At 45.8% G+C, this 24,728-nt stretch overlaps 1 protein-coding gene across 1 annotated transcript in view; it reads right to left on the bottom strand.

Annotated features, from left to right (window-relative positions):
• Window positions 1-24,728, bottom strand: part of RTF1 (RTF1 homolog, Paf1/RNA polymerase II complex component) — a 2,150,039-nt gene that overhangs the window by 1,133,112 nt on the left and 992,199 nt on the right. Inside the window, exon 12 of the mRNA XM_044074060.1 lies at window positions 7,203-7,280. Within this exon, the coding sequence (XP_043929995.1) occupies window positions 7,203-7,280 (78 nt within the window). The remainder of the gene's footprint in view (window positions 1-7,202; window positions 7,281-24,728) is intronic.

The following is a 24,728-nucleotide window of genomic DNA, read 5'->3' as shown; positions in this document are numbered from 1 at the left end:
CTTAGCTTTAGACGTTTTCTGCTGAAATTCGACTTCTGGTGGCGACTGACCGGCATTCGTGCAAACTGCTTTCTGCTACTGGATCCATGGCAAGAAAGACTGACGTAATGATGTCGGCTGCCTTACTTTATAATACTGATGACCTGACGTCAGGCTACATGCGACAGCAGGCGGCGCACAAAAACAATGACTCTGGTATTTGGGCCATCCGAGGGCAACCACAGCAGGGATAACCCGCAGGTGATGACAGCAACAGTGAAACACGAAGAAAGTACAGTTTTGTACCTACCATAAATGTAGATGTCCGAACTGGATAGCATCTGCAGTCATAACAACTGGGTTGTCCTGTCGTCAGGCAGCCCTTCGGTCGGCCGGATTCCAAAGTCCGGGTCCGGCTTCGGCTGATGTCGCACTTCACCCGACGTCATCTCTGCTGGTCTTCGGGTATAAAGGCATCAGCCGACGCCATTTTCTTCAGTGTTTCTTGCCCCAGATGCCAGTTGCCCTCTTGGAAGGCTAAATTTTGGGTAAAATGCCAATGTTTCCCAAAGGATAGAAGGCAAACACAAAAATAAGCATGTATGTACATATATACAAACAAATACACCATAAGAGACTCCCCCCTAGCTAGCTATTAGGAGGGTAAATACCCTAGGAGTACCACAGAGGGAAGGAGGGAGGTAATCCTGACTGCAGATGCTATCCAGTTCGGACATCTACATTTATGGTAGGTACAAAACTGTACTATGTCCTTCATGGATGCATCTGCAGTCATAACAACTGGGTAGAATACCATAGCCAACTAGGAGACGAGGAAGAATAGATCATGGTGTGGTTAGGATCCCTTGCAGTACAGCAGTGGCAAACCCTGCTCGGGATCTGGAATACAGAGGTAAATTATAATGCTTGGCAAATGTATGCACGGAGGTCCAAGTAGCCGCCTCAATAATGTCCTTGGTTGCCACTCCTCGTAAGAAGGCTGTGGTAGTGGCTGTTGCTCTTGTAGAATGAGGTCGTATGTTCTGTGGAATTGGTTTTCCATGGAAGGAGTAACAGAATCGTATGCAATTTCCTATCCATTTGGAGATTGTCTGTTTGGAAATTGCTTTTCCTTCCCTTCCTGTTGCATAGGCTACAAAAAGCTGGTCAGTTTTTCTGTTACTTTTTGTTCTGTCCAGGTAGTAGCGTAGCTGTCTGTGTACATCCAAGGTAGGCAGCATTCTTTCCCCTCTGTTTTGTGGGTTGGGGAAGAAGGTAGGTAGGTGGATTGCCTGGTTTAGGGACACTCTGGATACCACCTTAGGCATAAATGTAGGATTAGTCCTCATGGACACTCTGTCTTGGTGGAAGATTAGGAAGGGTTGTACTGCCATTAGGGCCTGAAGTTCAGAAACCCTCCTTGCTGAGGTTATTGCCAGTAGGAAAGCAGTTTTCTATGAAAGATGCTGTAGGTCTGCTGTTGCTGCTGGTTCAAAAGGTGCGAGTGTCAACTTTTCTAGCACAAAGTTCAAATCCCAAGCTGGCAGTGGTGGTTTCCTAGGAGGTTTTACATTCTTGATCCCTCTGAGGAACTGCCTGAGTAGAGGATGTGAGAAGACAGGTGGATCAAAGCTGTATTCTGCTGAAATAGCTGATGCATGTATCTTGATGGAGGAATAGGACAGGCCTGAATATAGAAGCTCTGCCAAGTACTCCAGAATGTTAGCCATATCTATATTCGACACATCCTTCCCTCTTTCAGCACTCCAAATGACAAACCTTTTCCATTTCCCTGCATAGTTCCTTCTTGTTGAAGGTCTGCGGGCTTCAAGGATAATGTCTTTAACCCTTTGGGAGAGATCTGGAATAGTTGCTGCTATGTGATGTGCCATGCAGTCAGCTGCAACGTTTTTAGGTTTGGATGCATGATGCTGTAGTTGTTCTGAGTTAACATCAAAGGCATCAGGGGTATTGACCACATTTTGTCCCGAGACATGCTCCTCAGCAATGGGTACCAGTGTTGTCTTGGCCAGTTTGGAGCTATCAGGATTATCCTTGGACGTTCCTCCTTGATTTTTAGTAATACCTTGTGTATCAAGGGAAGAGGTGGGAATGCATATGCTGTCAGGCCTTTCCAGCTGAAGGAGAGCGAATCCACTTTCGATGCAAGTGGATGGAATGTCCTTGTGCAGAATTTTTGAGCTGGTGGTTGAGAGGGAAGCGAATAGATCTATCTGTGGCATTCCCCATTTCTTTGCGATGGTCTTGAAGATGTCCGGGTGTAGCATCCATTCGTGAGCATCCGAGGTGGTTCTGCTTAACATGTCTGCTAGAGTGTTCTCCTTTCCCGGTACAAACATTGCCTGTAACTGGATGTTGTAGCTGAGTGCCGGGTTCCAAAGGTCCAAAGTCATTCTGCATAGGGGGTATGAATGAGTGCCTCCCTGTTTGTTGATGTACCACATGACTGTGGTGTTGTCTGTCCTTATCATCAAATGGCCTTCTTTGAGAAATGGTCTGAATTTTTGGATTGCCAGTTTTACTGCCAGCATTTCTTTTAGGTTGATGTGCAGGTGAAGTTGGTCCTGCGTCCACAATCCTTGCACGCATTTGTCCAGCATGTGAGCCCCCCATCCTAGGTCTGAGGCGTCTGTTGTGATGGTTTGGTTTGCTTGATATTTGTGAAAGGGTAAGCCTGGGTTTGACTGGCATGCTTGAGCCCACCATAGGAACTCCTGTTTTAGGCATGGAATTAGTGGAATTTCTGTTTCTAGGCTGTGCCTGTGTTGGGACCATAAATTCTTTAGGTACCACTGTAGTTTTCTCATATGCAGTCTGGCATGTGGAACCAAGATTATGCATGATGCCATGAAGCCCAAGGCCTGCAGAACTTTTCTTGCTGTTAGCTTGCTGTGGTTTGTTAGTGCCAAGAAGTAAAGAGGGAGATCTTTTTGTTTTTCTGCAGTTAGGAATGCCATTTGTTTTACTGTGTCCAATTCCGCGCCCAAGAATGTCCTTGTTTGGGATGGAATCAGCCTTGATTTTTGCAAACTGACTGTGTATTCCAGTGCTTGTAGCAAGTAAATGACCCTTTGTAAATCTGTTGTCAGCTTGCTTTTGTTGTCCCCTTGTAGCAGGCAGTCGTCCAGGTATGGATAAATTTGGATTCCCTGTAGTCTGCAGTGGGCGATTACTGATGCCAGGCATTTTGTGAATACTCTGGGCGCAGTAGATAAGCCAAAGGGCAATGCTGAGAATTGATAGTGCTCTGATCCTGCAAGAAATCTGAGGTATCTTCTGCAAATTGGTCGAATGGGGACGTGCAGGTATGCCTCCTTGAGATCTAGAGTTACCAGCCAACACTCCTTGCCCAGCATGGGAAGAAGTTGCTGTAGGGTCAGCATCTTGAATTTTGGGACAATGATGTATGTGTTTAAGGTGGACAGATCGAGAATAGGTCTCCAGCTTTTTTCCTTTCTTGGAACTAGGAATAGTCTGGAGTAGAATCCTTTGTCTTGTTCTGTTATTGGTACTCTTTCCACAGCTCTCATCTTTGTTAATTGCATTATCTGCTGTAGAGCTTCTGTTTTTTGATTTGGAGGTAGGTTTGGCATTCCTCTTTTGATTGGTATAGTGTGGAAGTGGAACCGGTAACCTTGGTCTATGGTTTGCAAAATCCACTTGTCTTTTGTGATATAGTGCCAGTTCTTTGAAAATAAGGTTAATTTTCCGCCTAAGGGTGCTGCTATTTGTTCCCTGGTAGGCGGAGTTAGAATCAAGTCACTGTGATTGCCCTGTTGTAGTGGTAGTGGCTGTGCCTGTGGCTCTGTTATTACCCTGCCACTGTCGTCCTCTGTAGGCACCCCCCCTGGTTTGATTTCTGCCTCTGGAACGTCTATTCCTGCCCCTTTGGGATCTTGTGGAGTCAGGAAAGGACCAATTTTTGGCAGGCCAGTTCCTGCTAAACCTTGGGGGCTGAACCTGCAAGAAATCTTTAACCGTTTGTACAGATTTTGCCTTTTCTTCCATTTTCTTCATTACCTGCTGGGCAGGTGTACCAAACAAACTGGTCTTATCCATAGGAGCATCTAATAACTTAGCTTTAACATGATCCGGTAAAACTTGTTCCTTCAGCCATGCATGTCTTCTTATCACTGTGCCAGTCATGGCTGATCTAAATGAAGCCTCCAGTGCATCATAGCCACATTTTAAGGAATGGTTACTAACCTGTTGTATGTTATTTACCATTTCTAATAGATTTTTCTTATCTATAGAGTCATCAGAGGATAGCTTTATAGTTAACTGATCAAGCATAAACTCTTGGTATTGTATCATGTGGAACTGACAGTTTAAAGCTCTAGCTGAGAGAGTAGCAGAGGTGTAAACCTTTTTGCCCCATCTGTCTAAAGACCTGGCTTCCCTTTCAGAAGGAATAGGGTTTTTGCTGTGGTTGAGGCTACTGCCTTAGGGCCCTGGGATATAGTTTCGGAGTCTGCAAGAGGGGCCTTGTATAGGTGATGATGAGTGTCTGGCACCCTGTAAAATCTATCTGGTTTGGCAGGTGCTGGAGGTAAAGAATCTGGTGCAGTGCAAACATCATTAAATGCATCGTCCACAACAGAGAGGACAGGAGGTATAGCTAAGGGCCTGTGTTGTGGTAGGTGCAGAAAAGTCCTAAGTCTTTTTCTGGAGTCTGAAAATCCTGTTCCTGCCATTGGAAATGTTCTCTCATGGCATGTAAGGTTTCCCCAAAGGAGAATTCTTCTGGTGGGGAAGCAGCTGGAATGGATTCTTCAGCATCTGAGTCCTCAAAATTGGAGAAAGGAGCCTCTGGCTGGTCTGTAATATCTGAGTCTTCCGCAGAATCATCAGAGGACACAGGCTCGAGGGGCTCTGCTCTAGGTCTCTTTTCTGGGGCTGAGAGGCCCTGTCTGGGTGAGATTGAGATCCCCTAATTAAGGATATTAAATCTTCTGCCAGAGTAAGCATTTGTGAACTAGAAGTGGGCCTGGTTGAGGGGGTTTAACAGGCACTGACTTAGTAGATTTGGCTGCTTTAGCCCTGGCGAAGGCCTTAATAGACATGGCTGCAGGAGGCCTAGCAGCACCACGTGCTGGGGTAGAGACATCCAAAGGGATGGTGTCTGATAAGTCACTAGTAACCACTGTAGTAGGTAAAATTTCTGAGGCCGATTCAAGTAAGGTAACCGGAACCTCAGTAGTAGTCATTGATTCGGCTGTACTCTGATCAGTTTTCTCGGTTTCGGCCGAAACCGAGACACTCGCGGTTTGCTTAACCATGGTTTTGGCCGAAACCGCGGACCGCGAGTGTCTGTCTTTTTCTTTGCGTTTTTTAATAATTTGGGTAGTCGGAGGATCCGACGGCATAATGTACGCAAATTCAGAGCCGAAAAACTGTTCAGCAAACTCCGACCGACGTCTAAGCGTTCGTCGGTTGAAAGAAGCACAGGCCGAACAGGCTGCTACGTCGTGGTCTGGGCCTAAACAAGGCAAACAGTAAGAGTGGAAATCTTTATGAGGTATTTGTTTCCCACAAGTTAAACAGTTATTGACTTTTTCTGACATCGGCTGAGGCAAGAAAGAGTCCCCAACGGGGTACTTAGCTTTTAGAAGTCTTCAAGGGAGTATTCGGTAGTAGTAATCTCTGGATCTGACCGACCGGCACTTGCGAACAGCTTCTGCTTCGGGCGCCACGCGGCAAGAAAGACTGAAGAAAATGGCGTCGGCTGATGCCTTTATACCCGAAGACCAGCAGAGATGACGTCGGGTGAAGTGCGACATCAGCCGAAGCCGGACCCGGACTTTGGAATCCGGCCGACCGAAGGGCTGCCTGACGACAGGACAACCCAGTTGTTATGACTGCAGATGCATCCATGAAGGACATCATATGCAGTCCCTACCAGTACAGGCTTTGTAGGCCTTCTCAAAGAGAAGCAATCATCCTCTCTATATCATCAAAAGTGGACGCCAAATCTGTTGGTACTGGAGACTCCAGACCTGGTACAGTGTCCATCCTCACAGAAGGGATGTAAACACCATTAAGGGAGGAAGTGCCAACACTGAACACCCCAGATGGTTCTGAGATGGAGACTGGAGCCACCCGTGAATGCAAAAGACTCAAGTCACTGAAAAGGGTGCAAAACAAATCAATGTGGAACAACCAATACACCTAGCAGTCAACCTAACAATTCAGAAGGTCTCAGCATCAAACTGAACAGCTGGTGTGGAAGCTGAAACACCAGCAGGCACTGAACACACATGCTCCAGCAAATCTCTCTGTTCCAAAACCAGCAGTGCCAGATCACAGACCAGGGTAGGAGTTAGTATAGTATAGGGCACTGTGGGGGAACTCAATCCACTTTGGAAACTGAAAGAAGGTGGAGGACACGCATCTCTATCTGATCCTTCAGAAAAGCCCTCATAATACAATTCCACTCCACATTTGGTGCACTCCGAAACAAGGTAGGCTGACAGAGGAAGATGCAAGGCAGAAGGCCATCAAGTGAAACACACACCTTTTTCTGATGAGTGTCTGCTGAGGGTTTTCCTTGGCAACCTGTCTTGGATTACTATCATTTCTATATAAACAAGGCCTGCATGAGGAGCTGAACACACAGTTTTATTTCTCTGGATATCTAATACTGATGAAGGGCCCACATCTCTGGGTTTCTTTTTTTTTTCTCGTTCTCTGCCCTTTTCCTTATTTTTCTCTGATTTGTCCCCAGTGCATCCCTGGGGTTCAGGCAAAGAAGACCATTAAGAATAAGTTTGCTTTGGTCTTCAGTGAGGGAGCAAAGCCTAGAGCCTTGAATATGACAGAATCCAGAGAGATGTCTCAGCCTTAGTCATACTATCAATTTACTAGTCCAACATACTCTTTCTATCATTGTTCCTTTCTTCAAAGCAGAAGTTCAAAAGCAATTCTAAGACAATTTTTGATACAATTAGGAATAAGCTTAAGGAAGTGCAATAGAGAATTATGAAAATATTAACTGAGTTAGTGGCAGGACTCCTCAAAGGTAACTAAAGAACAGACAACCTATCTGTGCATTCTTCCTCGGTATAAAAAAGTAGAATTATAAAAAATATGTACAAAATGCAGATGGATTACGCAGTTATTGCATTAAAAAATATTTCACATGTCGAATTCTTTACTGTCATGCAGGAAGGTCAAAAAATACTAAAAGCATGCAACTTGCCTACCTTCTCTTTCATAAGCTGCGTTTTCTTCATGGCGTAGTTAGAAGGTGCTTTTCTAAACCTTTCTTTCTCCCTTATGATCTGAAATTTAAGAAAAGTTGAAACCACTGAAAAAGACTATTCAAAATGAGATGTGGAAAACAGAGGCCAGTTCATGTAAAACACAGCTCCAACTAAAAAAATGTTACACACGCCTACTAGACATCTACTTAAAATGAGACATTGACCCAACTAAGTGAAAAACAGCATCTTTAAAAGAATCCATACATAAAAACATTTAAGTTGTTAATCACTTCAAAAGCATTCAGTGTATTGTGTTTACATATCAACAGACATCTTATTTGTTCTGTAAAGGTCTCTTGTCTTGATGGATCCTAGCTTCAGTTCGTACATTTGGCACTTTTTTCAGCAAGTCCCATGCATAGTGATGTCAGTGTACCCAGCTGACACCTGCTTTGATGTTATCACACCAGCTCCATAAACATATGCAGCAGGTACACACACATAGTTCAAGAAATAGCAGACTTTACACTCCACAGTGAAGTAGCATGAGAACATATTTCCCCGACTAAGAGTTAAACTCCATCAGCTGCAGACAGTAAGCAAACTCAGTCAAAGGGGAATATGGGTGTGATCCTTACCCGTTAAGGAGTGACATACAGTAAAAGTACGCCAGACATTATAGCTACTGAGTGGGATAAAATGAACGTGAACGTGGAGTTTAAAAATTGGGTAGAAAAAATAAAAAGGGATCTAGTTAAGAAGTAATAAGAATTAGTTAGAGGGGCAGATGGTTAAAGTATTACAAAATAAGGGGAATCTCAAAGAGCAAGAAGAGGTACAACTGCAGAGTACTAAAAAGGAAACAAGGGAATACCTGGATAATATGAATGAGTTTAGAAAGACTGTTGTTAAGCAACTGCTTGAGAATAATTCCATAGCACAAAAACTTTTGGCACAACTCAAACAAAGTAGAAAGAGTTGTTGGCAAACTCTAACCCTATAACAAAATACAGATTATTAGACAGAGTTCGGAAAATTTATGAACTGAATGAAGCAGCTAAATGGGGAAATCAAGAAAAAGCACAAATGGAAATATTCATGTAAGACAAATATGTCCAGGTTAGAGGTAAATGAGGCTCAACAAGTGACAGTTACTATAAGGGATGAGATAAAAATTGTGATGGATAAAGTACAGTTGTGTACACTTACCATAAATGTAGATGTTCGTGTGTATTCACTTGTTGCAGTCATTACATTTGGGTTATCCGCTTGCAGTAGACCTCAATCGGCCTGATTAACAAAGTCTTGGGTCCTGCATCGGTTGCTGTCCCTTCTTCCATGACATCAGGTCATCAGGGGTATAAAACATGCAGCCGACGCCATTACATCAGTTTTTCTTGCCCCAGATGTCAGGTGCCCCCCTAATGGGAAGCAATTAAATCTATAAATACAAGGATATACCTCGAACAAAAAAGCAAATACACCAAAAAGCTTTTAGAGCATAGTGAGTGAGTGTAGAGGTATAACCAAAAGAAGAAAGGGGGCTGGAGGGAGGGTAACCAGAACTGCAACAGTGAATACACTCGAACATCTACATTTGTGGCAAGTGTACACAACCGTACTATGTTTTTAGTGTTTCACTGCTGCAGTCATTACACTTCGGTAGATTCCCAAAGCTAAGGTTGGGAGGAGGAATTTAAATAGAATTATTACCAGCTATAAGGCCCTGCACGAAGTACAGTTTTGTACCTACCATAAATGTAGATGTCCGATAGATATGCAACTGCAGTCATAACATATGGGTTGTCCTGCCTCAAGCAGCCCTCGGTCGGCCGAATTCCAAAGTCTGGGTCCGGCGTCGGCTGGTGTCGCCTCCTCTCCGACGTCACAACGGCTGGAGTATAAAGGCATCGGCCGACGCCATCTTCTTCAGTGTTTCTTGCCCCAGATGCCAGGTGCCCTCCTAGGAAGGCTAAATTTGGTGAATGGATAAACAATTCCAGACATGCACAACAGTAATAAACAGATACACCATATGAGATACCCCCAGCTAAAAAGGAACAGGGGGAATGGACCCAAATGAAGAAAAAAGAGGGGAAGGAGGGAGGGAAAATCCGACTGCAGTTGCATATCTATCGGACATCTACATTTATGGTAGGTACAAAACTGTACTATGTCCTTCAAGAATGCAACTGCAGTCATAACATATGGGTTGAGTACCATAGCCAAGCTGGGGGTGGATGGAGCTAAGAAAAGGATGGTGTAGCTAAAATGCCCTGCAGGACTGCCGAAGCAAAGCCTGCTCGGGATCTGGAGTATAAAGGCAGGTTGTAGTGTTTGGTAAATGTATGCACGGAGCTCCATGTAGCAGCCTCTAGAATGTCCTTTGTAGCCACTCCTCTTAGGAAAGCTGTGGATGTGGCTATAGCTCTGGTGGAATGTGGCCTAATATTGGCTGGCACACTTTTTCCATGGTAAGAATAGCAGAATCTGATGCAGTGTCCAATCCATTTTGAAATTGTTTGCTTGGAGATTGCTTTTCCTTGTATTCCAGCAGCATAGGCTACAAACAGCTGGTCAGACTTTCTGGTGGCCTTAGTTCTGTCCAAGTAGTAGCGTAGTTGCCTGTGTATGTCCAAGGTATGCAGCAGTCTTTCCCCTCTATTTTGAAGATTGGGAAAGAAAGTAGGAAGGTGAATAGCTTGATTTAGAGACACCCTGGAAATCACCTTTGGCATGAAAGAAGGATTTGCTCTTAGAGAGACTCTGTCCTGATGGAAAATGAGGAAAGGAGGTACTGCCACGAGTGCCTGTATCTCCGAAACTCTTCTTGCTGATGTGACTGCCAATAGAAAAAACGTTTTCCATGATAGAAATTGCATCTCCGAGGTTGCTGCTGGCTCAAAGGGAGGCAGAGATAATTTTTCCAGTACAAAATTGAGGTCCCATGCAGGTACTGGTTGTTTTCTGGGAGGCTTGATATTCTTTATCCCTCTCAGGAACCGTCTTAGCAAAGGATGTGAGAACACTGGTGGATCATAATTGTATCTTGCTGAGATTGCTGAGGCATGAATCTTTATGGAAGAATATGAGAGTCCAGTATGAAACATTTCTGCCAAGTATTCCAATATCCGAGGTATACTCAGTACTGTTGTATCCTGACCCCTGTTGGCAGTCCAGATGCTGAATCTCTTCCACTTGGCTGAATAGGCTTTTCTGGTGGATGGTCTGCGTGCTTCCAATAGGATATCCTGAACTGCCTTGGAAAGATTGGAGGCGGAAGGAGTTATAGTAACCTCCAGGCTGTCAGATTTAATGATTTCAGGTTCTAGTGAACAGTCCTGTAGTTGTGTTGTTAGGAGCAGGGGCCATAGGGGCAGAGGCCACGGTTTGGTCCGAGTTATGCTCAACAGCAATGGGTACCAGTGTTGCTTTGGCCAGTCTGGAGCTATCAAAATGCCTGTTGGTTGTTCTGCTTTGATCTTCAGGATCACCTTGGTCAACAGTGGCAGAGGAGGAAATGCATAAATTTTTAGGGAATTCCAGCTGAAGGAGAGAGCATCCGTTGTCCAGGCTAGTGCATGGTGGATCCTGGTACAGAACTTTTCCAGGTGATGATTCGTGTGAGACGCAAATAGATCTATGTCCGGTCTTCCCCATGTCTTTGTTATTTGTGAAAAAATGTGGGGATGCAGCATCCATTTGTGTGGATCCAAGAAATTTCTGCTCAGCTTGTCCGGCAGTACATTGTCCTTGCCTGGCACAAACTGGGATTGCAGGTGTATCTTCAGACTCAGTGCTTTTTCCCCAGAGTGTCATTGTTAGCCTGCAGAGGGGGCATGATTGAGTCCCTCCCTGCTTGTTTATATACCACATGACAGTGGTGTTGTCTGTCCTTATTAGTAAATGTCCTTGCTGCAGTGATTTTTCGAAACTCTCGATTGCATGTATCACTGCCATCATCTCTTTTTGGTTCATGTGCAGATGTTTTTCCTTTGGCGTCCATTGACCTTGAACGCATCTGCCCTCCATGTGCGCCCCCCATCCATGATCTGAGGCGTCTGTTGTAATTGTTTGACCTGCTTGAGGTCTGTTGAAAGACATGCCTTTGTTTGATTGACTTGCTTGAGCCCACCACAAGAATTCCTTTTGCAGGCATGGAATAAGTGGGATTACGTCCTCTAAGCTTTGGCTGTGTTGGGACCATAAGCTTTTCAAATACCATTGCAGCTTTCTCATATGAAGTCTTGCCCAAAGGTATCAGAAGAATGCATGATGCCATGAACCCCAGGGCCTGCAGGAATTTCCTTGCAGTCAGCTGGGAGAGCCGTGCTAGGCCTTTGAAGTACTCTGGTAACTGCTGTTGGTTTTCCTCTGTGAGGTAGGCCATTTGTGTTTGTGTGTCCAGTTTGGCTCCTAGGAAAATAATCTGTTGGGATGGCAGTAGTCTTGATTTCTGAATGTTGACTGTGTATCCCAAGGCCTGTAGTAATTGCATGACATAGTCCAAGTTTTTTATTAAGGTTTGTCTGTTGTCTGTTTGTATGACACAGTCGTCCAGGTAGGGGTATATTTGAATTCCGTGGAGTCTGCAGTGTGCCACTACTGATGCCAGGCATTTTGTGAACACTCTGGGCGCAGTAGATAAGCCAAACGACAATGCTGAGAATTGAAAGTGCTCTGTCCCTGCAAGAAATCTGAGGTATCTTCTGCAGCTTTGTCTGATTGGGACATGCAGGTATGCCTCCTTGAGGTCCAGAGTGACCAGCCAAGACCCCTTGCCCAGCATGGGAAGGAGTTGCTGTAACGTCAGCATTTTGAACTTTGGCACAATGAGAAAGGTATTTAGAGTAGACAAGTCCAGTATAGGCCTCCATTTGTTTTCCTTTCTTGGAACAAGGAACAGTCTTGAATAGAAACCCTGGCCTTGTTCCTGGGGAGGTACCTTTTCTATTGCTTTTATACTTAACAGCTTTGAAACTTGAATGAGTGCCTCTGCCCTTTGATGGTGTGGCAGGATTGGCATGGCTTGTCTTGTAGGTAAAGTATGGAAGTGGAATCTGTAACCTTTGTCTATTAAATCCAGGATCCAACTGTCCTTGGTTAAGGTATGCCAGTTTGTTGAGAATAAGGATAACTTTCTGCCCAAGGGTGCTTCTCTCTGAGCCCTTGTAGGCGGTATGAAAGTCAAGTCATTGTGATTGTCCTTGTGGTGCAGCTGGACTGGCTGCAGCACTTCTTTGATTTGTAGGTTGCCACTGGCGTCCCCTGTAGGAGCCTCGGTATTGTCCTCGGCCTCGGCCACGCCTGTTCTTTCCCCTTTGAAACTTGTCCGAGTTTGGGAAGGACCAATTCTTTGAAGGCCAGTTTCTACTGAATCTGGGTGGCTGAACCTGGAGGAAATCCTTGACTGTCTGTACTGACTTAGCTTTTTCCTCAATGGACTTCAACACATCTTGTGCATTAGCGCCAAAAAGCTTCTGTTTTTCCAGAGGTGCATCAAGTAACTTTACTTTGACATGGTCTGGCAGTGGCTGACCTTTTAACCAAGCATGTCTACGTATCACAGCCCCAGTCATAGCTGCCCTACATGAAGCTTCCAATGCATCATAACCACACTGAAGAAAGTGGTTGTTAACCTGCTGAGTGTTATGTATGTGATCCTGCAATGCCTTTCTATCAAGGGGCTCAGGAGAGGCTAACTTTTTCTGTAAATCATCCAGTAAAGAATCCTGGTACTGAAACATCTGAAAAAGGCAGTTAAGAGACCTCATGGCTAGGGTGGTAGAGGTATAAACTTTTTTACCCCATCTCTCCATAGACCTGGCTTCCCTATCCGCTGGCAAAGGATTCTTGGCAGAGGAGGTAGCCACTCCCATGGGACCCTGTGAAATAGTTTCTAAATCCACGGTGTGGGCCTTAAAGAGATGTTTGTGAGTGTCAGGGACTCTGTAATATCTGTCTGGCTTGACAGGAGCAGGGAGAAGAGAGTCAGAGTTAGCACTGGAATCAGAGAAAACATCATCCAAAACATCCATCACAGGAGGAATAGCTAAAAGTCTGTGCTGGGGAAGCTTTAGGAAGGTACGGAGCCTTTTCCTGCTATCAGAGAATTCCTGACCCTGCCATTGGAAATGCTCCCTCATTGAGTGCAGGACTTTACCAAAAGAGAAATCCTCTGGAGGAGAGGCAGAGGGAATTGATTCCTCAGCATCAGAGTCCTCATAGGCCTGGAAAGATTCTTCTTGAATGTCTGAATGCTCAGAATCCCCAGAGACCTCATCTGAGGAGAGGTTTTCAGTCTGCTCAGTTCTAGGCCTTTTCTCTGCAGGAGGCTGAGAACCTCTGTCTGGGTGAGACTGAGACCCACTGATAAGGGAAATAAGGTCTGCAGCAAGAGACATAATCTGTTTATCAGAAGAGGAGGCCTGGACAGCAGGTTTAGGATGGGCCTTGGCCTGGCTGGCGGCCTTAGCACGTGCAAAGGCCTTGATGGACATAGATACAGGAGGCCTAGCAGCCCCACGTGCAGGAGTGACCTTGTCCACAGGAATGGTGTTGGGTAAATCAAGAACTTCGGTATCCGGAGGAAACTCGACAACCGGCACCAGAGAGGTCTCCGGGACCGAAGGACTAGCTATTGCTGTGTCGTCGGTCTGGAGCGGCTGAATTACCGCTTCCGCAGGGACCTTAGCACTAGCGGAGGGTCTAGGAGTAGTATCGGTAGAGGACGCGGGCCGAGGATGCCGGTCCCGGTCCTTCCGTTTTTTGGAAGACTGAGCTGTCGGTAGATCCGACGGCATGATATACGCGAAGGATTCGCCAAATAAGTCTTCAGCAAAATCTGCCCGGCGCCTGAGAGTGCACTTATTGAAGCAAGCACAGGCAGCGCAGGCCGAGATGTCGTGGTCTGGGCCCAGGCAAGGAAGACAGTAAGAATGGAAGTCCTTATGAGGTATTTGTTTACCACAAGACAAACAATTAACTTTCTCAATTTGTTCTGACATCAGCTGAGGCAAGAAAAATGTTCCCCAACGGGGTACTTAGCTTTTAGATGACTTCGGTACTGAAAACACAGGAGCTGACCGACCAGCACTTGCGAACTGCTTCTGCTTCGGGCACCGCACGCCAAGAAAGACTGAAGAAGATGGCGTTGGCCGATGCCTTTATACTCCAGCCGTTGTGACGTCGGAGAGGAGGCGACACCAGCCGACGCCGGACCCAGACTTTGGAATTCGGCCGACCGAGGGCTGCCTGAGGCAGGACAACCCATATGTTATGACTGCAGTTGCATTCTTGAAGGACATCTGCAGTGGCAAAACCAGCTCTGGATTTAGAGAAAACTGGCAAATGATAATTCTTGGTGAAAGTAAGTATAGAACTCCAGGTAGCAGCTTCTAGGAAGTTCCTAGTAGGGACGCCCCTGAGAAAGGCTGTAGAAGTAGATGCAGCCCTGGTTGATGGGGCCTGATGCCCTGTGGGATATGTTTTCCATGGTGCTTATAGCATTAATTAATGCAGTGGCCTATCCATTTTGAAATGGTTTGTTTTGAAATAGCTTTCCCCTCTGTCCCTGCAGCAAATGCCACCAGCAGTTGTTCAGAATTCCTTTGAGGTTTAGTGCTGTTCAAGTAGGATCTAAGCTGTCTGTGCACATCTAAAGAGTGCAGTATCCGTTCCCCTTTGTTCTGTGGGTTAGGAAAGAAGGTAGGCAAATGAATGGACTGATTAAGAGCCACACTGGATACCACCTTGGGCATGAAGGAGGGACTGGTTCTGAGGGACACCCTGTCCGCATGAAAGATGATGAAAGGTTCCACTGCCATAAAGGCCTGTAATTCACATACTCTTCTTGCAGAAGTGATTGCTAAAAGGAAAGCTGTTTTCCAGGGAAGAAATTTTAAATCTGCAGTAGCAGCTGTCTCGAAAGGAGGAAGAGTGAGTTTCTTCAAGACAAAGTTAAGATCCCAGGCTGGAGTTGGAGATCTCCTCGGTGGCCTTAAATTTTTGGCCCCTCTGAGGAAACTGCTTGAGCAGTGGGTGAGAGAAGAGGGGACGCTCTGTGCTATAATTAGCTGAAATGGCTGAGGCATGAATTTTGATGGAAGAAAAAGACAAGCCCTTAGGAAGCATTTCAGTCAAGTATTGTAGAATCTGAGGTAAATTGGGCACTGCTGCGTTCATTCCTTGAGACTGGTTCCAGGCACAGAATCTTTTCCATTTTGCAGCATAAGACTTTCTAGTACTAGGCCTCCTTGCCTCTAAAATGATATCCATCACTGATTTACTGACGGATGGTGAAGGAGAGTTTAGGTAATTAGCCAGGCTGCTAGGTTCAGGGTTTGCAGCTGAGGGTGCAGAATCTGGTTCTCCTGCTGAGACAACAGGGAAGGAGCCTGAGGCAGGTGCCATGGAGCCAAGCGTGTCACTGTGCAAGAGTGGGTACCAGTGTTGGCGAGGCCAGTCTGGTGCAATTAAAATCGTCCTTGGCTTGTCCTGTTTGATCTTTAGTAGTACCTTGGAGAGCAGAGGCAGAGGAGGAAAGGCATAAACTGTTTTTTCCAGCTGAAGGACAGAGCATCCACTTTCCAAGCTAGCTTGTGGGGAATCCTTGTGCAAAATTTGTCCAGTTGATGGTTCTGGGGGGGGGGGGGGCAACAGGTCTATATCTGGGCTCCCCCATTTGTCAACATGTTGAAAATCCTTGGTTCCAGTTTCCAGGTCCATGAGGTTTCTGCTTAGTCCGTCTGCCAGTGTATTTAGTTTTCCTGGCAGTAATTGAGCTTGTAAATTCAGTTGGTAGCTCAAAGCTGTGTTCCACAATGCCACGGCTAGTCTGCAGAGCGGGTAAGAATGTGTACCTCCCTGCTTGTTTATGTACCACATAACAGTGGTGTTGTCCATCTTTACCATTAGTTGTCCACGAAGAATGTGGACCTTTAAGGCTGTCAGAGCATTCTGTACAGCTAACATTTCCTTTTGATTTATGTGCAGGTGCATTTGACTTAGGTTCCATTGGCCCTGAATGCACTTCCCTGCCAGGTGAGCCCCCCATGCATAGTCTGATGCGTCTGTTAAGATTTAGGTGGCAGGGAGTAATGTGAATGGCAGTCCCCTGTTTTGGTGGCAGGCCTCTGCCCACCAAAGGAACTCTAGGCGTAGGCAAGGTATGATGGGAATCCTTGCAATGTTGACACAATAAGCTTTGGAGATACCATTGTAGTTTCCTTATACGTATCCTTGCATATGGAATTAGAAGAATGCCGGAGGCCATAAACCCCACGGCTTGCAGTATTTGCCTTGCAGATAAGATGGGTTTTTGTGGCCACTTGTTTGAAGTAAGTTGTCAAATGAATCCGTTTCTCTGGCGTGGGGAAAGCCATCTGGGAAGTTGTATTCGAGCTTGCTCCCAGGAATATAATGTGTTGGCAGGGTACCAGGTGGGATTTCTTTTCATTTAGACAAGTCAGTACACTTTGAACAAAGGCCAGATGATTCAGAAGAATGTCCTTGCTTTCTGCCTGAATTAGACAATCGTCCAGGTATGGGTATATTTGAATATTTCTTTGCCTGCAAAATGCAATAACTGGAGCTAGGCACTTTGTGAATACCCTGGGTGCTGTAGATAAGCCAAAGGGCAATGCAGAGAACTGATGGTACATGTAGCCTGCTTTGAAGCGTAGGTGTCTTCTGCAAGGCTCCCTGACAGGGATGTGCAGGTATCCTTCTTTTAAGTCTAGTGTTGCCAACAATGCATCCTTGCCTAGCATGGGAAACAGCTGGTGAAGAGTCAGCATTTTGAATTTTGGAATCACCAGAAAGGTGTTTAGAATAGAAAGGTCCAGGATAGGACGTCATGTATTGCCTTTACTGGGTACCAGGAAAAGTCTCGAATAGAAACCTTGTCCCTTTTCCTCTTCTGGTACCAACTGAATAGCCCCCATGTTTGAGAGAGAGAGTACTTGATTTTGGGCCTCTGACCACTGATTTGGGGGTAGATCTGGCCACCCGCTTGGTGTTGGCAACATGTGGAAATGAAATCTGTATCCTTGGGACACTATTTCAAACCCATTTGTCCTGGGTAATCAGTTCCCAGTTTTTGGCCTGCAGACCAATCTTTCCACCTAAAGGAGCATTCACAGTTGGGAAGTGCTTGGAAGTTTTAAAAGTAAGTCACTGAGACAGTTTTCCATAGGGGGGAGTCTTACTACTCCCAGGTTTGGGTGTGGAACCCCCCACTGCCTAGTCTTGTGTGTCCCTTGGGACTGAAAAGTACAGTTTTGTACCTACCATAAATGTAGATGTCCGATAGATATGCAACTGCAGTCATAACATATGGGTTGTCCTGCCTCAGGAAGCCCTCGGTCGGCCGGATTCCAAAGTCTGGGTCTGACGTCGGCTGATGTCGCATTTCTCTCCGACGTCAGAGCGGCTGGAGTACATAAGCATCAGCCGACGCCATTTTCTTCAGTGTTTCTTGCCCCAGATGCCAGGTGCCCTCCAAGGAAGGCTGTAATCAAATTGGAAGGAAAAAACAGGATTCCAAACAAATAAGTACGCAATAAACAGATACACCATAACAGATACCCACAGCTAAGAGGAACAGGGATAGGAGTGGACCCAAGGCATAGAGGGGTATGGAGGGAGGGAAAATCCGACTGCAGTTGCATATCTATCGGACATCTACATTTATGGTAGGTACAAAACTGTACTATGTCCTTCAAGAATGCAACTGCAGTCATAACATATGGGTAGAATACCATAGCTTAGCTGGGGCAGGAGGAATGCTCTAGGAAAGAGATGGTGTGGCAATCAAACCCTGCAGGACTGCCGAAGCAAAGCCTGCTCTGGATCTGGAGTATAGAAAGAGATTGTAGTGTTTGGAGAATGTATGCACGGAGCTCCATGTAGCAGCTTCTAGAATGTCCTTTGTAGGCACCCCTCTTAAGAATGCTGTAGAGGTGGCTGTAGCTCTGCTCTGGTGGAGTGTGGTCTGACATTGGCTGGAACACTCCTCCCAAGGAAGGAATAACAAAATCTGATGCAATGTCCAATCCATTTTGAAATAGTCTGTTTTGAAATTGCTTTTCCTTGTACTCCAGGGGCGTAAGCTACAAAAAGTTGATCAGACTTCCTACTGGTCTTGGTTCTGTCCAGGTAGTAGCGAAGTTGTCTGTGAATGTCCAAGGTATGTAACAGTCTTTCCCCTTTGTTTTCAGGATTGGGGAAGAAAGCAGGCAGATGAATAGCTTGATTTAAAGAAACCCTAGATACCACCTTTGGCATAAAAGTAGGGTTGGTTCTTAAGGAGACCCTGTCTCGGTGAAAGATTATGAACGGTGGTATTGCCATTAGGGCCTGTAGTTCCGAAACCCTTCTTGCTGAGGTAATTGCCAACAGGAAAGCTGTCTTCCATGAGAGGAATTGTAAGTCCACTGAAGCTGCTGGCTCAAAAGGCGGTAGAGTCAGTTTTTCTAGGACAAAGTTGAGGTCCCAAGCTGGCACTGGAGCCTTTCTTGGTGGCTTAATGTTCTTGATTCCTCTAAGGAATTGCCTTAGCAAAGGATGTGAGAACACAGGTGGATCAGTGTTATATCTAGCTGAAATAGCTGAAGCATGTATCTTTATGGAAGAATATGAGTCTCCATTCTGAAGCATATCTGCCAAATATTCCAGGATGAGCGGGATGTTCAATAGTGATGCATCATAACCCTTGCTGGTGTTCCAAATGCTGAATCTCTTCCATTTTGCCAAGTAAACCTTTCTGGTGGATGGTCTTCGAGCTTCTGTTAATATCCGCTGAACTTCCTTGGAGAGAGATAGATTGAGGTTATTCATGGGATCTCCCAGGCTGTCAGCTGCAGTGTCTGAAGGTTTGGATGCACTGTTTTGAAGTTGTGCTGAGTCAAAAGTAGGGGCGATTGGGGAAGGGCCCACTTCTTGTTGTGACATATGCTCCGTAGTAGCGGGTACCAGTGTTGTCTTGGCCAGTCTGGAGCTATTAGGATCCCCTTGGGTCTCTCTCTGCTTTGATCTTTAGTAATACTGTGGTCATCAGTGGCAGAGGTGGGAATGCATAGATTTTTAGGAAGTTCCAGTTGAACGAAAGAGCATCTATTTTCCAAGCTTGTGGATGGTATGTCCTTGAACAGAATTTTTGTAGATGATGGTTGAGGTGAGAGGCAAATAGGTCTACTTCTGGCCTGCCCCATGTCGAAGTGAGTTGTGTGAAGATCCTTGGGTGTAACCTCCACTCGTGAGGATATATGAAATTCCTGCTTAGGCTGTCCGCCAGCACATTGTCTTTGCCTGGAACAAACTGGGATTGTAACTGTATGTTCAGGCTCAGTGATTTTTCCCAAAGATTCATTGTCAGTCTGCAAAGGGGGTAGGAATGGGTGCCCCCTTGCTTGTTTATATACCACATCACAGTAGTGTTGTCTGTCCGTATCAGTAAATGGCCTTGTTGAAGTTGTTGTCGAAAGGCCTCGATGGCATGCATTACTGCCAGCATTTCCTTTTGGTTTATATGCAGGTGTGTTTCCTTTGGAGACCATTGTCCTTGTATACATCTGCCTTCCATGTGCGCCCCCCATCCAATGTCTGAGGCGTCTGTGGTCATGGTCTGTGTTATCTGAGGCTTTTTGAATGACATACCTGTGTTTGCCTGGCTTACTGAGGCCCACCATAGAAATTCCTTTTGTAGGCATGGAATGAGCGATATGGTTGTCTCTAAGTTGTTGTTGTGCTGAGACCATAGGCTTTTTAAGTACCACTGAAGCTTTCTCATGTGTAGTCTTGCTAATGGAACCAGGAGAATGCAGGATGCCATGTAACCCAGGGCCTGTAGGAATCTCCTTGCAGTCATCTGGGTGAGTTTTGCCAAACCCTTGAAATAATGAGTTAACTTCACTTGCTTGTCTTCTGTCAGGTAAGCCATTTGAGAGGCTGTGTCTAGATTGGCTCCTAAGAAGGTTATTTGCTGGGATGGTTGAAGTCTTGACTTTTGAAAGTTGTCTGTGTATCCCAGAGCCTGAAGTAATTGTATGACATAGTTCAAGTTTTTTGTCAACATCAGTTTGTCGTCCGCTTGTATAAGGCAGTCGTCCAGGTACGGGTAAATTTGGATCCCCTGGAGCCTGCAATGAGCAATTACTGAAGCCAGGCATTTTGTGAATACTCTGGGCAGTAGATAAGCCAAATGGCAATGCTGAGAATTGATAATGCTCTGGCCCTGCAAGAAATCTGAGGTATCTTCTGCAGCTGTGTCTGATAGGGACATGCAGGTATGCCTCCTTGAGGTCCAGAGTAATCAGCCAAGACCCCTTGCCCAGCATGGGAAGGAGTTGCTGTAGAGTCAGCATTCTGAACTTTGGTACTATGAGAAAAGTGTTTAATGCGGACAAATCCAGTATTGGTCTCCATTGAGTTTATTTTCTTGGAACAAGGAACAGTCTTGAGTAAAACCCCTGGCCTTGTTCTTGTTGTGGTACTCTTTCTATTGCTTTTATCTGAGCAAGCAGAGAAATTTGCTTGATAGCCTCTGCCCTCTGGTTTTGTGGTAGGTTTGGCATGCCCTGTTTTCTGGGTAAGGTATGAAAATGGAACCTGTAACCTTGGTCTATAATGTCCAAAATCCATTTGTCTTTTGTCAATCTGTGCCAATTGTCTGAAAACAGAGATAATTTTCCGCCCAAGGGTGTATTTGCTCCTTGGTTGGCGGACGTAGAGGAAAGTCATTGAGATTGTGTCTGAGGGGCGGGGGAGACCCCTGTGTCACTTCTTTGGTTTGCTGGCTGCCATTGTCGTCCCCTGTAAGGACCTCTGTATTGTCCTCTTCCTCGGCCACGCCTGTTTTTACCCCTTTGAAATTTTTCAGGATTAGGAAAGGACCAGTTTTTTGAAGGCCAATTCCTGCTGAATCTGGGGGGCTGAACCTGGAGGAAATCTTTGATCGTCTGAACTGATTTTGCTTTTTCCTCGATGGACTTTAACACATCTTTAGCATTAGCACCAAAAAGCTTGTTCTTTTCCAAGGGTGCATCCAGAAGTTTTGCCTTAACATGATCTGGTAGTGGTTGTTCTTTTAACCATGCATGTCTGCGAATGACTGCCCCTATCATAGCTGCCCTACATGAAGCTTCCAATGCATCATATCCACACTGCAGAAAGTGATTGCTGACTTGCTGAGAATTATGTACAGCTTCCTGCAAAGACTTCCTGTCTAAAGGGTCAGGAGAGGCCAAAGTTTTCTGTAAATCATCTAACAGGTAATCCTGATATTGTAACATATGAAAAAGGCAATTCAAAGCTCTCATAGATAAAGTGGTGGAGGTGTAAACCTTTTTCCCCCATCTCTCTAAGGACCTAGCTTCCCTGTTGGAAGGCAAGGGATTTTTAGAGGTGGAAGCTGAAACACCTTTAGGTCCCTGAGAAATAGTTTCTAAATCAACAGTATGGGCCCTGAACAAATGGGAATGTGTTTCTGGGACCCTGTAATATCTGTCTGGCTTGGCTGGAGCAGGAGGAAGAGAATCAGGGGTAACGCTGGAGTCAGAATATAGATCATCCAAGACATCAAGCACAGGAGGAATAGCTAAGGGCCTGTGCTGGGGCTTTTTAAGGAAGGTTCGAAGGCGCTTTCTGGAATCAGAATATTCCTGGCCTTGCCACTTGAAATGTTCCCTCATGGTATGCAGAACTTCCCCAAAAGAAATATCCTCAGGAGGGGAGGCCGAGGGGATGGAATCCTCTGCATCCGAGTCCTCATAGGTCTGAAAGAGCTCTTCCTGGCCCTCGGAGTGGACAGAGTCCTCAGAATCTTCATCTGAAGGGATAGGTTCAGAGGGTTCAACCTGGGGCCTCATCAGGAGGAGGCTGGGATCCTCTCTCAGGATGGGCCTGTGAACCTCTAATCATGGAAATTAAGTCTGCGGCCATAGACATGATTTGTGTCTCAGGAGTAGTTTGAGGTAAGGCTTTTGCTGTAAGGTGCTTAGTCTTGCTGGCTGCCTTAGCCCGAGTGTAGGCCTTAATAGACATGGCCATAGGAGGCCTGGCAGCTCCACGTGCAGGAGTGACCTTATCTACAGCAATGGTCTCGGGCATTTCCTCGGTTTCAGTATCCGGAGGAAAATTTATAACTGGCGTCGGAGTGGTATCTGGTATCGGAGTCGTCGGTATTGCGGTGTCTTCGGTTCGGAGCGGTGGAATAACCGTCTCAGGGGGAACCGGAGCACTCGCGGTAGGTTTTGGCGTGGAGTCGGTGGTAGACGTGGGCCGAGGATGTCGGTCCCGGTCTTTTCATTTCTTGGGAGTTTGTGATGTCGGAAGTTCCGACGGCATTGTATACGCAAATTTTTTGCCGAAAAAGTCTTCAGCGAACTCCGCCCGGCGCCTGAGAGTGCGCTTATTGAAGCGAGCACAGGCGACACAGGCTGAGAAGTCGTGGTCTGGGCCAAGGCAAGGAAGACAGTAAGAGTGGAAATCCTTATGAGGTATTTGTTTACCACAAGATAGACAATTATTAACTTTTTCAGTAATTTCTGACATCGGCTGAGGCAAGAAAAGGTCCCCAACGGGGTACTTAGCTTTTTTGATGACTTCGGATTCGAAGAATACAGGAGCTGACCGACCGGCACTTGCGAAGTGCTTCTGCTTCGGGCACCGCGCGGCAAGAAAGACTGAAGAAAATGGTGTCGGCTGATGCTTATGTACTCCATCCGCTCTGACGTCGGAGAGAAATGCGACATCAGCCGACGTCGGACCCAGACTTTGGAATCCGGCCGACCGAGGGCTGCCTGAGGCAGGACAACCCATATGTTATGACTGCAGTTGCATTCTTGAAAGACATCCTGGGGTTTCTGCTGTGTCTGGGTTTGGCTTAAGAAGACCTGGAAGGGGCTGGAAAGGAACAATTTTTAGAGGGCCAGTGCCTACTAAATCTAGGAGGCTGAACTTGTAAGAAATCGTTAACAGTTTGCATAGATTAGGCTTTATCTTCCATCTTTTTAAGAACTTCCTCCAGCCTTGTTGCCAAACAGGCGGCCCTAATTTAAGGGAGTATCCAACAATCTAGCTTTAACATGATCAGGCAAACCTTGCTCCTTAAGCCAAGCATGCCTTCTGAGCACAGACCCAGTAACAGCAGCCCTGCAAGAGGCCTCTAATGAATCAAATCCACATTGCAAAGTATGTTCAGCAGAATGCATTAAATCCTGTAATTCTTTATTTTCAGCACAGTCAGGAATTAACATAATTTTCTGTTTGAGCAATCCAATAACATGTTGTTGATACTTTAACATATGAAACTGGCAGTTTAAAGCCCTAATGGCCAAGGTTGCAGAAGTGTAAACTTTCTTACCCCATCTATCCAGCACCCTGGAGTTTCTATCAGAGGGAGTAGGATATTTAGCAGTAGAAGCCTTAATGCCCTTGGGTCCCTGTGAAAGAGTCTCTGGATCCGCAATAGGATTTTTAAAAAGGAACTTGTGAAAATCAGGAACCCTGTAATATCGGTCAGGTTTTCTGGGAGCAGGAGGCAAGGAATCAGGGGCCAAACAAGATTCTGAAAAGGCATCATCAACAATGTCTAGTACAGGAGGTACAGCTAAAGGCCTATGCTGAGGCAGGAGTAAGAAATACCTAAGCCTCTCTTTTGAATCAGAAAAATCCTGGCTTTCCCAGTGGAAGTGCTCCCTTAGAGAATGTAAGGTCTCACCAAAAGAAAAATCCTCTGGAGGGGAAGCAGAGGGAATAGAGTCCTCTGCATCAGAATCCTCAAAAGTAGATAAGGGCAAATCCAGATCATCAGAAGAATCAGAAAAATCAGAATCCTGTTCAGAAGATTCATAAACAACTTCAGCCCTAGGTCTCTTAGAAGGGGGAGGTAGGCTTCCCCTGGTAAGAGTTATAAGATCTTCAAGCCATTCTTATTTTTTTTTTTTTTTAGGCATGGAGGCCTGAGCATCTGACCTGGGCGTCGGTTTCTTAGGCATGGTTCGAGATTTTGGCGTAAATGAAGAAGGAGGCGTTGGTTTAATATGCAAGTCCGTAGGCCTGAATACACACTCAGAAGCCAGTGCCTGCACAGCGGCTCCCGACCCATCCAAGGTAGAGACATCCACAGGTTCCACAGTTGAAGCATCTCATGGCATACCGGACTCCGAATGGGTCTCAGTAGAGGCCTGTGAGTCAGAAGTAGCAGGTCTCAGGGACTGCGAAAGAGCCTCACTGAGTACTGGCGACTGGCTTAGCGGAAGTGTCGGCGGCAGCTCTGGACCTCGGCAGCCGGTCTCTGTCTTTATCTTTGCATATTTTCGGAATCCCAGTAGACGGATGGCTAACCGACGACATTTCTGGATAATTAAACCGAGAACCGAAATATTTAGAAGTGAAAATATACAGACGAAGGATAGTGCACTGATTAAATTAAGCACAAAACCAACAGCAAGGTACGTCATGGTCAGGGCCTATGCAAGAAATACAGTATGAATGAAAATCTTTGTGAGGTATTTGCTTTCCAGA

The sequence above is a fragment of the Protopterus annectens genome, chromosome 6.part0 (genome assembly GCF_019279795.1).
Source record: "Protopterus annectens isolate FY-2018-M chromosome 6.part0, PAN1.0, whole genome shotgun sequence".
NCBI classification, from domain to species: Eukaryota; Metazoa; Chordata; order Ceratodontiformes; family Protopteridae; genus Protopterus; species Protopterus annectens.
The sequence above is the reverse complement of the archived record's forward strand: the minus strand, read 5'-3'. Positions and strand labels throughout refer to the sequence as shown.